The 16,893-nt window shown below is 36.5% G+C and overlaps 1 protein-coding gene across 2 annotated transcripts in view; it reads left to right on the top strand.

The window, feature by feature from the left end:
- The window catches only part of side-IV (sidestep IV transmembrane protein), a 980,143-nt gene that overhangs the window by 575,594 nt on the left and 387,656 nt on the right, over positions 1-16,893 (top strand). For both annotated transcript variants that reach the window (XM_081730407.1, XM_081730406.1), the window contains exon 2: positions 13,444-13,576. In XM_081730407.1, coding sequence (XP_081586533.1) covers positions 13,444-13,576 — 133 coding nt within the window. The remainder of the gene's footprint in view (positions 1-13,443; positions 13,577-16,893) is intronic.

Raw genomic sequence — 16,893 nt, 5'->3', positions numbered from 1 at the left:
CCTCAGTCTTCTCAAGCTCGCCAGAACTGCTTTTGGACTATTTGGACATTGGGAAAATAGTTTCAGGAGATACAACCTCGCTCTGTAGAAGTCAAAGAAGTAGGTATCTGTCTTTACCAACAGAATGATTGTGAAGAGTACATCATCACGATTAGAGTGTAGGCCGCAGTCTAATGGCGGAAAGCGTGAAGTGCGCTGCATCAAAAGTTTAACGAACTTTTGTTTAGCACTTGTGATTGTCAAACATAGAAGCTTAACATTTTTTTAAAGATTGTATTTACTACTCGCATTTACCTCGTATGATAATTTTCAATACAGCTAATTTCTGTACTTATTATTTACATAGCTACATTAATACTATAATGTAACACTATAATGAAAACGTGTAACACACTATAATATCTATATATAGGGTGTTTCCAAACAACACCGACAACGTTTGGGGTGTAATTTCTGACACCAAATTAAGACGAAAAGTATAGACCAACCTGGGTGCACAAATGCTTCTTTTCGGAGTTATAGGCTGGCAAAAACATGAAAAAGTGAACTTTAAAGGTCTATAGCTTCAAAACTATTGTACCTACCGTAGTCGGGTCAAGACTTTACTTAGGAACTAACATGTACTCTATCAAAAAATACATGTTTCAGAACCCTAAGGTACACACGCAACAATTTTTATACAGGCAGTTTGGTTGGGAACCGGTCAAAACCCCCACAGCCAAAACACCCACACTCAAGAAATGTCAAAATGTCCACACAAACGGTCATAACCCCCACACAAATGGACAAATCTCCCAAACACACGAACGGTCATAACCCCCACAGCCAAAACCCCCACACTCAAGAAATGTCAAAACGCCTACACGATCGGTCATAACCCCCACACAAATGGACAAATCTCCCAAATACACGAACGGTCATAACCCCCACAGCCAAAACCCCCACACTGGTAATCGGTCATAACCTCCAACGGTCATAACTCCCACACAAATGGACAAAACAGCCACACATAGCAACGGTCACAATCCCCACATAAATGGACAAAACCCCCACACAAATGGACAAAACTCCCACACAATCGGTCAAATCTCCCACACTCTCAAATGATCCTGGTTGTATGTCTTGCCCTTGTACTTTTTAATAACATTTTTTATTCCACTTAAACCGATGTTGCAACTATTCTTCTTGCACTGTTTTGTAATGACAGAAACACTAAAGTGGACGTCGTAAAGAGCCGCAACAAAGACGTGCAATCACGATATTGTCAGAGTGTGGGGGATTTGTCCGATTGTGTGGGGGTTTTGTCCATTTATGTGGAGATTGTGACTGTTGCTATGTGTGGGAGTTTTGTCCATTTGTGTGGGAGTTTTGACGATCGTGTGGGCGTTTTGACATTTCTTGAGTGCGGGGGTTTTGGCTGTGGGGGTTTTGACCTAGACCCGTTTGGTTACAGGCATATAATCTGAAGTACTCACTAACTACCTCTATAAAAATTGTTGTGGAAATACTGCAGGATCCTGAAGCACGTATTTTTGGATAGAGCACATATTAGTTCTTTAGCAAAGTCTTGACCCTAATACGGTAGGCTCCATAGTTTTGGAGCTATTGACCTTTAAAGTTCATTTTTTTCACGTTTTCAGCAGCCTATAACTCCGAAAGGAAGCATTTGTGCACCCAGGTTGGTCTATACTTTTTGTCTTATTTTGGTTTCAGGAATCACCTTCAAAACGTCGTCGGTGTTGTTTTGAAACATCCTATATATATATATCAGCGGCGCAAATCTATCTTCAATATTAGGGGACTGTTCCCATAATTTTTTAAAGCAATGTTCAAAATATATATGAAGTTGAAAAACATGATTGTGGAGGATCAGAGCATCAGAGTTATCTTCAACATTGCGAGGCGGGCAGATTTGAGCCTTATTCTGGGGAAAGGGGGGGGGGAGATTAGGCTCATATTACGGTAGATAAATTTGATTTCTGAGGTGAACCTGTTGTATATTATATCTAGCGATGTAGATGAAGTAGTGGTACATATCAGTATGTCTTTTTACTGGTATAAGGTAGGAAAGATTTGTACTTCAAGTTACGACAGCAGTGATGTTAGCAAAATAAGTAGAAGTTCCCTCGTGCCCGTCTAAATTTTCCCTCATTCCTTAAAATAATCCCACACTCCGAAAATCGTTTAAAAGAAATCTTTAGCTCTGCACGAAGTTTCACTGTGTGTTATAAAAATAAACCACTGTTTGTCATTCATCGAAACATTTGAAGTTGTATTGAATTCTTTGCATACTTTTGTTCAGTGTTTTTCTTTATAGTGAAAATGAATGATTAACTTAAGATTAACGTCAAATAAAATAACTACATGCGTACTACCGACGCAGTAAACTATCATATAATATTATATTTGTGCCCTACTTTTTGCTTGTCAGAATCTGGTTATCCTTCCTGACTGGTCAGAATCTGGTCTTACTTGAGATTGCCTTTCTTGAGACAGCATCCGAATATCAGGTTCGAACATGTACGCTTTGATTTTCAGTTGGCCTTCAACGTTCATGTCTGTAAACTTAGTTCTCAAGGTATTTATCCTATATTGCATATTCTTTATACAATTTATTATCTTTCACAACACGCTCAGAAGGCAGCAGCACCTTATGACTCTACGTATAAACCACACATGGCCTTAAGACCTCAGGTCCCCACCAGTAGTCTATTTTTTTTCTCCTGAAATGGGGTGCAGCATAAATTTTTGGTTAACAAGAACATGTTTATTTCGAAATGACTATGTATTAGGATCTACGCTCTACTCATATCATTTTGATGAGCTTAATGTGATCAATAGATTGACCCAGGAGCGTCATTTGAGATTTTGCTTGGGGGGAGGGGGGCAAGACCCGTTGATATAAGTAAAATTTCGCGTTTTTAACTGATTTACTATTCTTTTATTGATAAAATCTATACAAATCTCAAACTTGGGGCGGGGGAGAGGCAAATACCCCTCCCTGCCCCCCTAAATGACGCCCCTGGGTTGATCTCATGTTTGGACTTCTTTTTTCCTGAAACACTACGAAATGAAATGAAATCTTTCAGTTTAACGTCCCATGCTTATGCCCTTCAGGCTAAGGGAGACGGATGATTTGGCCAATTGAATGATGATGGAAGAATTGGTGGAATGAAATGTGGGAGGAAACGGGAGTGCACTGAGAAAACATACGGACACGATATTGTCCACTACAAACTTACTTGGCCGGGGATCGAAAGAGGAATCCTTAGCACCAGATGTAAGCGCTCTACCACTGAACCACATTACTGACCCCTCATGAAACATTAATAAATCGTAGAATTTTTACTTAGATGGTAAGGGTACCACTCTTTTGTCCTCTCTGCTGCTTTCTAATGACTAGAGCGTCTTTGCTGCACGGGTTCTCTGATTCGATTTCCGGTGTGAGACCATTGAACATTGAAGATTCGGATTCAACCTTAAACACTAGATTCATGTCTCACACAGCCTTGAAGCTGAAAACGAGATGCTAATCTTCATTAAACCAACAAAACATAATGCTTCCAATTTGTTATTAACTAGCTACGACCTGCATAATCCTTAGTATTCTCTTATTTGGGAGAAAAGAAAAATCAACGTCCATGTTGTTTTTTTTTAAAAAAAAAACGGAAAAAGAGGCTAGTTTCTATCTGTTAGTCATATCTTCAAGGACACAGAGTCTCAAAGAACTGTAGGAAACAAGGTGGTAACCTAATGTTTTGATGATACAGATGATAACGTTGATGATAGAGATGATAAATGAATGATTCCATGTTGAGAAGAAAAAGACAAAATATCTTTCAAAGGAAGAGCCGACAACTTACTGCTATTTTTGTTTGTGTGTGTGTGTGTATTTGTTACATTTTTCTATTTTTTTTTCTTTCGCCTCAACACAGCACCTTCAGCGAAAAAAAAAAGCACTTTTCAGAACTTTTTTCCCCCCTCTTCACTTAGCAGTTATAAGAAAACCATGGTGCAGAAGCAGTGTCTTGAAAATGAAGAGCTCTCTTTTCTATTTTTGGAGGGAAAAAGCATCACTAGTGCGTGAAACTGCCTGCAAAGCATCGTGGTATGGTGTTGGCATTTGAGACCAAGATAAAGAGTCGGATTTTTTAAGTACAAGGCCACACAAGAAGAAGATACTAAAGCAAGGTTTCTTTTCTTTTTCTTTTTGGTACATGCACTTTCTATCACCCCATTCAGTGTTTCGTTTCGTCCTACCTACAAGAAAGAAAGAAAAGAAAAAAAAACAGCTTCAATAAACTGCTTCAGGTTGCTGATCGAGTAGAGGGAATGGTTACGAAGATGAAGATTCCCCCCCCCCCTTCTTACCATGTTTACGCATCAGATATTCTTTTGGTAAAGTGAGAAGCTTAGAAGTCTGCTGCTGTTGTGTGGGATCGGCTTGCTCAAACAGTCACCACACAGACACTAGTAGAAATTTCGTACAGTAGCCGCGCGCATAAGTTTAAAAGTATAGACAGTATTTTTTCCACGCATATTTTCGGTCGGAATTTTTACTCTCCTGAGGTAGATCAACTCCTCCAGAGGTTAAAAAAAAAAAAAGCACGGTGTCGCAGTGGCAGAGCGCTAATCTCTGATGTGAGGGGCTCCCTGGTTCAATTCCAGACCAAGTGGTGGACAATATCATATCCATGGGTTTTCTCGGGATTTTCTCGGGATTAATCATCCTTCTCCTGTAGCCTGAAGGACATCTAATCATGGGACATAAAATTAAAAATTTTTACTTTTCATTTCACCCCCTCTTCCTCCGAAGCTAAGGTAAATTAAATTACGATTACATATCATATTTATGTACAGCACATCTTTTAACAAATAGTATCCCAGTGAAACTCCCATCATACTCTGATTACCTCGCCCCTTTTTCCGAAATAAAATTTTCTAAAAAAAAAAAGAAAGAAAAAAAGAAAGAAAGAAAGAAAAGTGTATGTTAAAAGTTAAGAGACGCATGACGTCACACCGCTCCTGTACCTATCTTTGCCCATTGTAATTTTTAGGAAGTGGAGGTACGTTATAGGTAAGTTCTGGAAGTGGGGAACTACATCCCCTGCATTCGCCTCACTTTTGCCCCTGAGTAGTAGTAGTAGTAGTGAGGAGTAATATCACTCTTGGCAGGGACGAAGCTAGAGTGGGAAGAAGTGCCCCGTTTCTTCGTATGTACCCCCGAATGCACCCAAACATTTTGCAAGGTAGTTTAAATAATAATAAAAAAATATTATTTTCGATATACGAAAGAAAAGCTATCCCCCAAAATGTATCTGCTCCCCACTTGTTCTCCCTTCGTTACTAACTACTTCACGTTTCACCAACAAAAGATACAATTTATTGTATTCTTAAATGTTAAAAAGAAATATGCCAGATTTAGAGGATAAATAAGAGTGTAGGTAAACATTAAAAAAACTAAAAAAGAATAATGAGGTAGACATTAAAAAACTAAAAAAAGAATATTGTGGGTAGACGCTAAGAAACTAAAAAAACAATAATGTGGGTAGATCTTAAAAACTAAAAAGGAATAGTGTAGGTAGACGCTAAAAACTAAAAGAAAGAATAGTTTTGATAGATGTTAAAGGTCTAAAAAAAAGAGTAGTGTAGGTAGACGTTAAAAAACTAAAAAAACAATAGTGTGGGTAGATGTTAAAATTTTAAAAACAATCGTCTGGGTAGACGTTAAAAAATTAAAAAAAGAATAGTGTGGGTAGACGTTAAAAAGTAAAAAAAATAATAATGTGGCTAGACGTTAAAGAACTAAAAAACAATAATGTAGGTAGACGTTAAAGAACTAAAAAACAATAGTGTTGGCAGACGTTAAAAAGAAAAAAAAAGGATAGTGTGGGTAGACGTTGAAAGAGTAGAGAAAGAATAGAATAGTGTGGGTAGATGTTACAAAACTAAAAGCGAATAATGTTGGTAGGCGTTAAGAAACTAAAAAATGAATAGTCTGGGTAGACATTAAGGTTGGTGTAAAGGGATAAGTTTTGCCGATAGGTGTCACTACGGTCTTCGTATCTCTCTCGTGTATCTTTTACCTTTCACGAAAATTTACTATTTCTCTTACAAATTTCAACCTAGAGACTTCAAATTTTTAGAGGAGAAACTTCATAACCTATCGAAGGCAACAATCCGTGCCGATTTTTTATTTATAATTTTCTTCATTGTTGAAACACTTCCATTGTTAAAGGTTAGGATATCCATTCCAACAATCAAGCTATTTCAACAATGAAGAAAATTACAAGTAAAAGTCGGCACGGATTGTTGCCTTCGATAGGTTATGAAGTTCTTTCTTTCAAAGTTTGAAGTCCGTAAGTTGAAATTTATAAGAGAAATCGTGAATTTTTGTGAAAGATAAAAAATACATGGGAGAGATACGAAGACTGTAGTGACATCTATCGGCAAAACTTGTCCCTTTACACCAACCTTAAAAAGGACTAAGTAGAGCGTCAAATCACTTTTTTTTTTTTTTTTTTTTTTGCGCAGCTAGTATAAATCAATTTTGAATTTTTACACTTCTAACACTTTGTAAAGCTGTTGTTATGTAACCAAATTAAAAACCCTGTTCCTTCCACTCATGAAGGGCTCAACGGCTCAGACCGGCCAGATGGCATATCTTCCACTGAGCAATGCTCTTTCAAATTCAATTCGCACACTATTATTTGTTATTTGTGGTGGATAAAATATGGTTTAACAAAGAAAGAGATTACAGCTTTCGAAATGACACTCCAGAGGGCAAACTATTTTCACTGAGAATGGGAAAGCAGGGGCGAATTACAACGTTGTGAAGACTTCTCTTTCCGTGCCCGTTGTGAAGATTTTACATTCGGTTTTCTCGGAGTACTCCCGTTTCCTCCCACTTTCTCATTCCACCAATTCTTGCATAATAATTCTCTTGCTTTAGTCATACTTAGCTTAAAGGGCATAATTAAGATACTTGTTTCATTTCATTTTTGTTTTCACTATTATTTGTCTAGTTGTCTAGATTGGAGTTTATTAACATTTTTATTTCAAGAGGCGGTCCATCCTTATTATACGTACACACTGTATTAGAAACTAATCAACTTAGCTAATTTCCATAATGGTAACAGTGGGACATTAAGTTACACTTTTGGTGGACATTGTTCACGAGAAGCTAGAAATTTATTTCAACACAGTAGGCTTACCCATTATTGGGATCGTCTCAAGACAGAAATTAAAAAAAGAAAAAAAAAGTTTAGAAGTTTTTGTTCATTCGTGGTTTCTTTTTAAAGCGTAAACTTGACTAGGCGTGTTCTTCAAGTATGGTTACCTGTGGCGTATTTACGATCTTGTTTCGGGGGGCTTTGCTTGAAAAGGTGAAAACTTTGCAAGATATTTCATATACTTTATTATACTGTAGTAAGTAAGATTTCGGGGAGGGTGTTAAGCCCGGAAGCCTCCCCTATACATCACTGATGGTTACCTATAGATTGTGTATCTATAGAAGAAATATTTCAACGTACTAGACCAGGGCGCTAAATTTTCAAATTTAAACGCAGTCGCCAGTTCAGAAATGATGGTTGCCAGAGTCTGTCACGTACAAATTATAAATACCCCCCCCCCTCTTCATGGACTTTGGTTTAACGAAGAAAGAGATTACAGCTTTCGCTATGACGCTCCAGAGAGCAAACTATTTTGACTGAGGATGGGAAAGCAGGGGCGAATTACAACGTTTGAAGACTTCTCTTTTCGTGTCCGTTGTGAAGATTTTATATTCGGTGTTTTCTCTCTCTTAGTGACAATTATTTTCGTGCAAAAGAAACTGCGCAGCCCTGTGAGTTTAGGCAGAAACCACTCCTACTGAACACTGGTCGCCAGCTCTAAATTTCTAGTCGCACATGGCGACCGGAAAATTTGCGCCCTGTGCTAGACACAGTAACGACGTTAGAGCGAGCTGGCATCTCTCGGTGGCATCTTCCGTCTCCCGACTGTCCCCAGGCACGAAATATTATAATGCAGGTCAAGTATAATTCAGGCAAAACGACTACTTCCAGAATACAAAAGAAAAAATAGCTGTCCATCCTAAAAATATCTTTGCCCCTCCGCTTTCCCTCCACCAATAAACTGAAGTTGGAGTCGTCACTGATTTGTTTCGGTAAATTAAAATTAATAGAATTGTTTCGATGTTATTAAATGACCTAATATAGTCAATTTGAATTTATGGTAACATAGTGGAACTACAAAATCCTAATTCTTAGTTCATAGTTATGAGAAGAAAACAAGGAAGAATATAATACGCCTAAATTAATAGATTTATTAACATTTACAGTTGCAAGTGTTATTTAAGTATGAAAAGGCATGAGTATTTGAATTTTAGGTTTTACAATCATAATTATCGAGGCATTTCTCTTGTATTAATATCCTATAAAATTCTTTCAAACATTCTATTAGCAAGATTGACCTCATACGCAGATGAAATTATTGGAGATTATCAGTGCGGATTTAGACGAAATCGATCAACTATCGACCAAATATTTACCATTTGACATATACTCGAAAAAAAGTGGGAATACAAATCCTAGTACATCAACTATTTATTGATTTTAGAAAGGCTTACGACTCGGTTAAGAGAGAAACATTGTACAACATTCTTACAGAATTTGGAATACCGAGAAAGCTAATTAGATTAATTAAGATATGTTTAAATGAATCCCAAAGTAAAGGTCGGGTAGGAACATTTTTGTCTACGAGCCTAGAGAATGGCCCGAAACAAGGAGATGCGTTGTCGCCATTATTATGAAACTTTCTTCTAGAATACGCTATAAGGAAATTTAAAGATAGCAACCACAGCCTAGAGTTGAATGGTATTCACCAGGTTATGGCGTATGCTGATGATTTAAACTTAATAGGTGATGATAGGATAACAATAAAAATAAATGCAGAGGTCTTATTAAACGCTTGCAGGGACATGAGTTTAGAAGTAAATGCAGAGAAAACGGAATACATGAAAGTTTGTCGGGATCGAATTACGGCAAATTATGGGTGCATTAAAATATTAAATACTTTTGATAAATTGGATACTTTCAAATATCTAGGACTAATATTAACAGATGAAAGTCATATTCAGGAAGAAATTAAATGTCGATTAAAAGCAGGGAATTCATGTTATTATTCAGTTAGAAATCTTTCGTCATCGCGAACTCTGTTGAGGAATATGAAGCTTAAAATATATAAAACGATAATCATGCCTGTTGTGCTGTATGGTTGCAAAACATTTTCACTTACTCTGAGGGAAAAAACTTAGGCTGAAAATATTTGAGAATAAGATCCTGAGACGAATATTCGGACCTAAGAGGAACGGGAATGGGGAATGGCGGAAACTTCATAACGAAAAACTACATAATTTATACCGTTTACCGAACATTGTTAGGGTCAACCAATCGGAAAACGGCCATCAAGACGACCTAGACGCAGATGTGAGGACAATAATAAGATGTATCTCGCAGGAATAGGAATACAAAGTAAAAACTGGATCCAGTTGGTTAAGGATAGAAGTCAGTGGAGAATTTTTTTGAAGACGGCATTGAATCTCGGGGTTCCATAGACCACAGGGTTAGTTAGTTAGGTTTTTACAATGAAAGAAGACCTCCGCATTTCTTACAACTTCTTGTTTAGATTTTTACGACATAACGTTTGCTTAATAAAGATGTAACTTACAGGGTTGAGGTTAACAAGTCATGGTTTCTGAACACCATTCTATTTCGTTCCAAGCCAGAAGGTCCTAGAGAGACGTATCACAGAACTACTTCTAGAAGGAGAAAGACCCTTTGTCTTTTTTTTGAGTCATTTTATGTACACATCGGTCCTAGTATTCACCTGTTTACTTCCTTTTTTTTCAAATATTTATTTTGAGGCTTCCTCCAGTTGTATACCTTCTGTATTCCTGACTTCACAGGAAACGAGCTTGGCTGTTTTTATTTTTTGAAATACAAAAATATAAATTTACAGAAAAAATATATAAAATGTGATATAACCCTATAACTTTGAATTATATGATAGATTAGGCAAGGTTAGTCTACATATTCTGTTCTTGTATTGTTTTTTTTTTTTTTTTTTTTTTTTTTTTAATAGAAAAGTCAAATAACGTACGAAAATTACTGCAAAAACTTATTGTAGGGGAGACAATAGGAATCAATCTTTCGCATTTCACTTTCGAAATTTATATATAATCTAGTGAAGCAAGAACTCGTATGTAGCAGTACGGTTTGTTGATGTAGCAGTACGGTTATGGCAATGGCAATAACTCGTCCATTATTTTGTTTTGTAGTAGTGCTAGGATTTTTTCTTTGGTAAAGCTTGAACGCACAGTATTTAAAACAAACAATTAATTAGCACGACACAGCAAAAATACATTATTTGACATCTCATGTTCCGCAAGATAATTGAGACCGGCATACACCATCTATCTAGTTTTTTGTTATACAACCCTTCGTCCTTTTGTTTTAATTTTTTTTTTTTCATTTTAACGGGCTACGCATTAGAAAAATGCAATATTTTTGTTATCAGCGTCCCTTGGGAACTGTAAATAATTCCAGCGTCCCTTCGTTTCTTTCCCCCATAAACATGAAACATTTCAGTTAATCAATAGAATTTCGATTCGTCTCTCTTCAGTCTTTCCTTTGTTGTTGTTTTGTTTTGTTGTGCATTGTTATGATGATGATAATGTTTCTGATAAAGTAGTATATCGAACGACTCATGCGAAATTGTGTTCAAAAGTATTCTATATGTCCTTAGGGATATGTCAGAACAGTTTCTGATATCATCGCAAGACATTTGTCTGCCTGAAGTTTATTTTATCACTCAACTCATTATTACGGAGTTTAGCTGATAAAAATTGGTTTTGTTTATTGCTTTTAGTTTTGACGAAAACTTTTTTTTCTCTTTCGAAGTATATTTTAACAGCTGCGATATTTTCTGCAGAAACAGTTAGTTTGTCTGATGCCGAGACTTAAATACTCAGTATCTGTATTAGCGATCAAACTCAGATTTCGTAAGAGAAATCATGTTTTCTATACTTAGGCACAATATATATTTCTTTCCAATAAATTACTAAAAATTATCAACAAATAGTATGTAAAGTATTATATTAAATGTATCAATGGAAACTGTCATTCGAAATTGTGTTCAAAATCATATTCCCTTAGGGATATATCAGAACAGTATTGATATCATCAGAAGACATTTGTCTGCCTGAAGATCTTATCACTCTCAGCTTATTGGTAAAAAGAGTTTACTTGCTAAAATTGGCTCTTTTTATTGCTTTTCATTTTGACGGCATTTTTCTCTCCTTTGTTCAAGATTTATTCTACAAACCGCGTTAGTTGTCTGGTGTCGATGCTAAATCGCACACAATTTGCTTTCTTATTTAAATAGCGACTAGTTTCATATTTCCCGAGAATAGTACTGTATTTTGAATACTAAGGCCGTTCCCAAAAGTGAAAAGTGCACACTTTGAACATGCAAGCTCAAAGTATACAATTTGAATGCACACGAAATAGTGTACACATTGTTAAATTGACTTTTGATCTGCACTTTTTGCCAGGACCTCGTTCTGCTAGAACCCTGAAATATTGATAATAAAAGAAAGGAGAACTTCACATGCCGAAAAAAATAAGAATTTTGTTTCTTCAGATGAATGCCTTTCTGGAGATTGTCGATATGAAATAACAATAGCGACTTATAAAAGTATTTCTTCATATATGCTAACAGCTTCAGAAGTTATATTCGGTCGCCAAATCTGTAAATAATTATCATTCTGAATTTCTTAAGCGCCATTAACAAAATTAGAGCGTAAAGGTAATGACTATGCATATATTGTGTTACGCGCAAAATAAATTCTTATTAGCATACGCCTCTGCATTGAGCTATGTAACCACAAATAAAAATTACTAAATAATTTTATGAAAACTAAAATACGATTTTATGAAAAAAAAAAAAAAGTACAGAATGTATGTTATGTGATGGTTCATATTGTTCAACTATATGGAAGGGATTACTTATTCTTAGTCGTTTTCGTAGTGGGTGCAATAATGTGATTATACGAATTAAGAGAAATTTGTGAAGACTTTGATAAATGTATAGAAATACATTTTTGACCTGTATTTCAATTTCGGTGAGCTGCCAAAAATGCAAAATGTACAGAAGTTTGCATATTACGGTCCTTCACACAGACCAAATGCAAGGAAACACGGTAGCCCTGAAGGGAATTTGTTTGTTTAGAATCAAAACTAGAAAATTATGACTTACTATATGTTCTACAAACTAACATTTGTAGCTGTAGCAATAGAGTAACGAATAATACATGTATTCATTATTCTATGCTATAGCTTAAACTTTCGTATGCCATTAAAGTTCATAACCTCGTACAGGTAACTGCAGTACCGATAGTCTAATTATCACAATTAAGCTCCATGAACCATGTAATATTCTAATAAGGCAGGGAACCCCCATGTAACACTCCGATTGTAAGATTGACAGACATAGAGAACATCGCAAAAGAAGCGACTCGTATGTTTCTATATCGGACAACAAGCGCATTGAAAGGGCCAAATAGGAGAATAAAAGTGAGGTCAACATGAGATTATGTGAAATATAGCCAGAACAAGAAGAGATATCGGAAAAGGTTAAATGACGAAATACTACTCATAGTCGACACAAGGCAATGAGGTAGAACACATCCATGCGAAGACAGCAGAACACCCGGAAATGGAGCAATTACGTGTACGTGGTCGTCACAATGTGTTACGGAAATGAGCGAAGAGGATGGCAAGGAGCAGGCTGAAAGAAGAAACAAAAACGGAAAGTACGTGTTTTTGTTTCGAGTGCATACGTCGCCGGCATGGAAATGAGACGCAGATTCATCTCAATGCACGAAGATGGGAGAACACGCAGGAATGATGTAAACGCCGGTCGTATAGGCAGCCAGCGAGACAGTACTGCACAGTGGGTTGCATATGAAGCAACTGCACTTGCATGAACGCATTTCGGCATCTGCGCATACATTTACCCCAGCAAAACTACAACGTGTATTCAGGTGTACCTCCGAGAAATGGCAGCTCTGTTTCGATATGAAGGAGAGGTAATGTGATTTCCTTGAATTACGGTGTCTTCTTTGATATTATAAACACTTCATTTGAGTTCAAGTGTTTCTTCCCTGAAATGTTAGGGACTTTTCGGGCACCTTGTATTAAAAAATCTCCTTTGTTTCAAAATGTTATACGCTTTGGTCTGGACCATTTTTTTTAAACAAAAAGATTTAAATTAAAGAATTTCATAAATATCTTTTTTTAAAAAAAATAATAAAAGTAACATGCTTGTATAGGTTTCGTTGTAATAGAATTTAACACTCCCGTCTTTTCTTTTTTTATTTTACAGTTCCTGTGGTGGACGTGCAGGGAGTATTGGACCAACGCGTGTCACTTCCATGTGACATTACCGCACCTCACCGGGATGATGGCGTGTACATGGTGCTCTGGTTTAAAGAATCCGACGGGGAGCCCTTGTTCAGGTGAGCAAACAAAAGCGTTTCATTTTTTTTTTGTATTTTTTTTTTTCATTTATTTTCAAAAGCACGTCAAAAGAATAATAAACCTATAATCAGTTATTGATTCCGGTGTTGTGTTCTTGAACAGAGTTGACCTTTGACCTCAACAAACTTTTTTTTTATGTAGAGAATCTTATTTTTCTTCTAAGATTGAGTTCAAATACTGTAGCTATAATCTAACAAAATGATATTGAAACCGACATATAAAGTGATATTCTTGTCTTTTTCTTCTTATATACTGTAAAGTTAAATAAACAATGTGTTTGTATTTGTGGCACAGTAGTTGAGTTGAGCTGATTTTAAGTTTTACGTCCCGTTCAGCAGCGAGGCTACATGAGACGTGGACCTACTGATTAACGTGGAATCCGAACCACATGAGCTCCCACCGGAAATCGAACTCGGGTCTCCCACGCCAGGCACAGTAGTGTAGCCAGCATGTTGTTCTACCTAAGTAGAATCTAGAGAACTTGTGGGGGTACTGTGGTTAAATGGCACGGTGCTTACCTCTGGTGTGTGGGGTCCCCGATTCTATCTCCAGCCAAGTAAGCTTGTGGTGGACAACATCGTGTCCGTGAATTTTCCCAGAGTACGTTCGTTTCCTTCAACATCATCATTCCACCGATTCTTCCATCATCATTCACTAGCCTTTCACCTCCGTTTCTCTTAACCAGTGGTGGGCACAAAAACAGCTTTATCGGTTTTCGGTTTTAGGAAAACCGGTTTTTGACAATTTTCTGAAACCGGTTTTTCACCGAAACCGGTTTTCACTGAAATCTGTTTTCGGTTTCCTTCGAAACCGGTTTCGGTTTTTCACCGAACCCGGTTTTGGTTTTCCTCAAAACCAGTTCCGGTTTATTCCAAAATTGGTTCATATTCTGAGCAGAATAGTGTTTCGTTGTTCACCAGAAACAGATTTCGTTTCCACAGAAATAGTTCTATATGTATTCCAAAAGTTTTCACCAAAACCAGTTTCGGTGAAAACCGAACCAGTTTTTGGAGAAAACTGAAACCGGTTTCGGTGAAAAACCGAACCAGTTTTTGGAGAAAATCGAAACCGGTTTCGGTGAAATGCCGGTTTTTCGGATTTCGTTTTTTTTTTCTAGAAACCACTTTCCGTTTTTTTTTTTTTAAATATAAAAACGCGTTTTGCCCATCCATACTTTTAACCCAAAGGGCGTAATGGTGAAACCTTAAACTAAAAAAATTAACTTTGTTTCAATTTATAGAGGACCTGAGACTACTTCAAGAGGGCGAGCGTTTTACATACTAATATGAAACGAAAAAAAAAAATGTTTCTTTTTGAATATAAAAGCATTCATAATTCATCCATACATATTACACGAAATAAATAGCTTATATTTTTCATATCTGTAATTTCTTGCTCTGGATCTTCATAATATAATTGTGGCATTGGGGTTTTATATTTCGCATCTAATTGTACTAAAAGTCTTTCACCCTGTAAAAAAAAAAAAAAAAAAAAAAAAAAAAACGAACAATGTATTAAATATAATGAATCACATCTGAAGAGAGCCCAGAATGAAACGAAAAAAACATAAACATAAGCCGGAATGGAAGGTAATCAATATGAAATGATACTAAAATTGATCATATGTGTCAATGTTAACATTATTGTGCTCAAAGCTGTCCATTTAAAGGATTTCCAACAAGTAAGACGTGTTTATTTTCTCAAATAAGCCGCATTGTCCATATTACTTTTTTTATTTAAAAAAGCAAACTTATTCTACTTCTAATTTATTTGTTTTCTAGGAATAAATAAATTGTTCATTAAAAAAATTACACGAAATATTATTATGACAAGTATATTTTCAGCATGCGATATTTTGACGGTATGTAAAGCTAGAACTATAGGTTATAAGAAATATACACATAAGCTATCAATAAGGGAAAAATCTTTATAGAAGTCCATTTGTTTGACTGTGTGGATATTGGTACCAACGATTTTAGAAAAAAAAAACTAAGAAAAAATAAGATCAAACTCTGACACTCTTACGCAACAATCGTATATTCACAACTGTTTCTATCCAGTAAGGGAAATAAAAAATACAAGTTGGGTGATAGATTTGAGTTGTTTTAACTATTTTTAACATAATAAAATAGTTTAAAATGTTTCTCTTTCACAGTCCATTTGTTTGACTGTGTGGATATTGGTACCAACGATTTTAGAAAAAAAAAAAACTAAGAAAAAATAAGATCAAACTCTGACACTCTTACGCAACAATCGTATATTCACAACTGTTTCTATCCAGTAAGGGAAATAAAAAATACAAGTTGGGTGATAGATTTGAGTTGTTTTAACTATTTTTAACATAATAAAATAGTTTAAAATGTTTCTCTTTCACATTCTATGAGTATTATAAACATTCACCACTTGCTGTAAATATTAAACAAATTTAACAAACATATAAAAAACGAACACCATTGTGGAGGCTTCTATTCTGCTTGTTCGCTATTCAATTCAATGGAACAATACCTTTTCAATACTACCTAAATATAGTGACTACTACTGCTGGGCCTCCTACAACATACATTTCTAGGTGCGCTCCTGATCCTGTATCATTTAATGGCTAGGGTTTGCACTGAGCTATTTTTGAGCTGTCAACGTGCTGGCTTCCATAAGTAACCAAGAGAAGTTCTGTCGCTTTTTGTGGAGGTCTGTGTTCCATTGCCCCTCACACCGGGAGTTGAAAGCGAATGGAGATAAGGCTAAGGTCAATTGTAGGTGTGGGTATATCCAACTACTACCTGGTTGTGGAAGTTCAGTTACACCGTGAACTTGTGTAAGAACAGAGTGAACATGGGACATTCACAGAGCGTCATAAGGGCGTGTATGCTGTACGAGCTCAAACCGAGGTCAAACGCCACTGCAGCGGGACAGAAGATATCCCAGGCCTTTGGTGAGGGTGTCATTACTACGCGGACAGTGAAGCGGTGGTTTAACAAGCTAAAGGACGGTGACGAAACACTCGAAATCGCACCACGTTCCGGAAGACCAACACACTTACAAACTCCGGATTTGACTCCGGACCAGAGGGCAACGCGGGCAGACACCCCTGTTTCTTTGCTGTCTCATCTGAGGAAGGAACCATTTCTGAACAGGGTGTTGAGATGTGATTAAAAGTGGGCCTGTACGAAGCTCCATGGCATCGTCATCATTGGTTAGCATCCTATGAACCAGTTCCAAAATAGCCGAAACCAGCACTGCACCTGAAGGTCCTCCTATGTATTTGGTGAACTGCTCATGGCATCGTGCATCGAGAACT

Source organism: Thermobia domestica, chromosome 11 (genome assembly GCF_964235325.1).
Source record: "Thermobia domestica chromosome 11, izTheDome1.hap1.1, whole genome shotgun sequence".
Lineage (NCBI taxonomy): Eukaryota > Metazoa > Arthropoda > Insecta > Zygentoma > Lepismatidae > Thermobia > Thermobia domestica.
The sequence above is the reverse complement of the archived record's forward strand: the minus strand, read 5'-3'. Positions and strand labels throughout refer to the sequence as shown.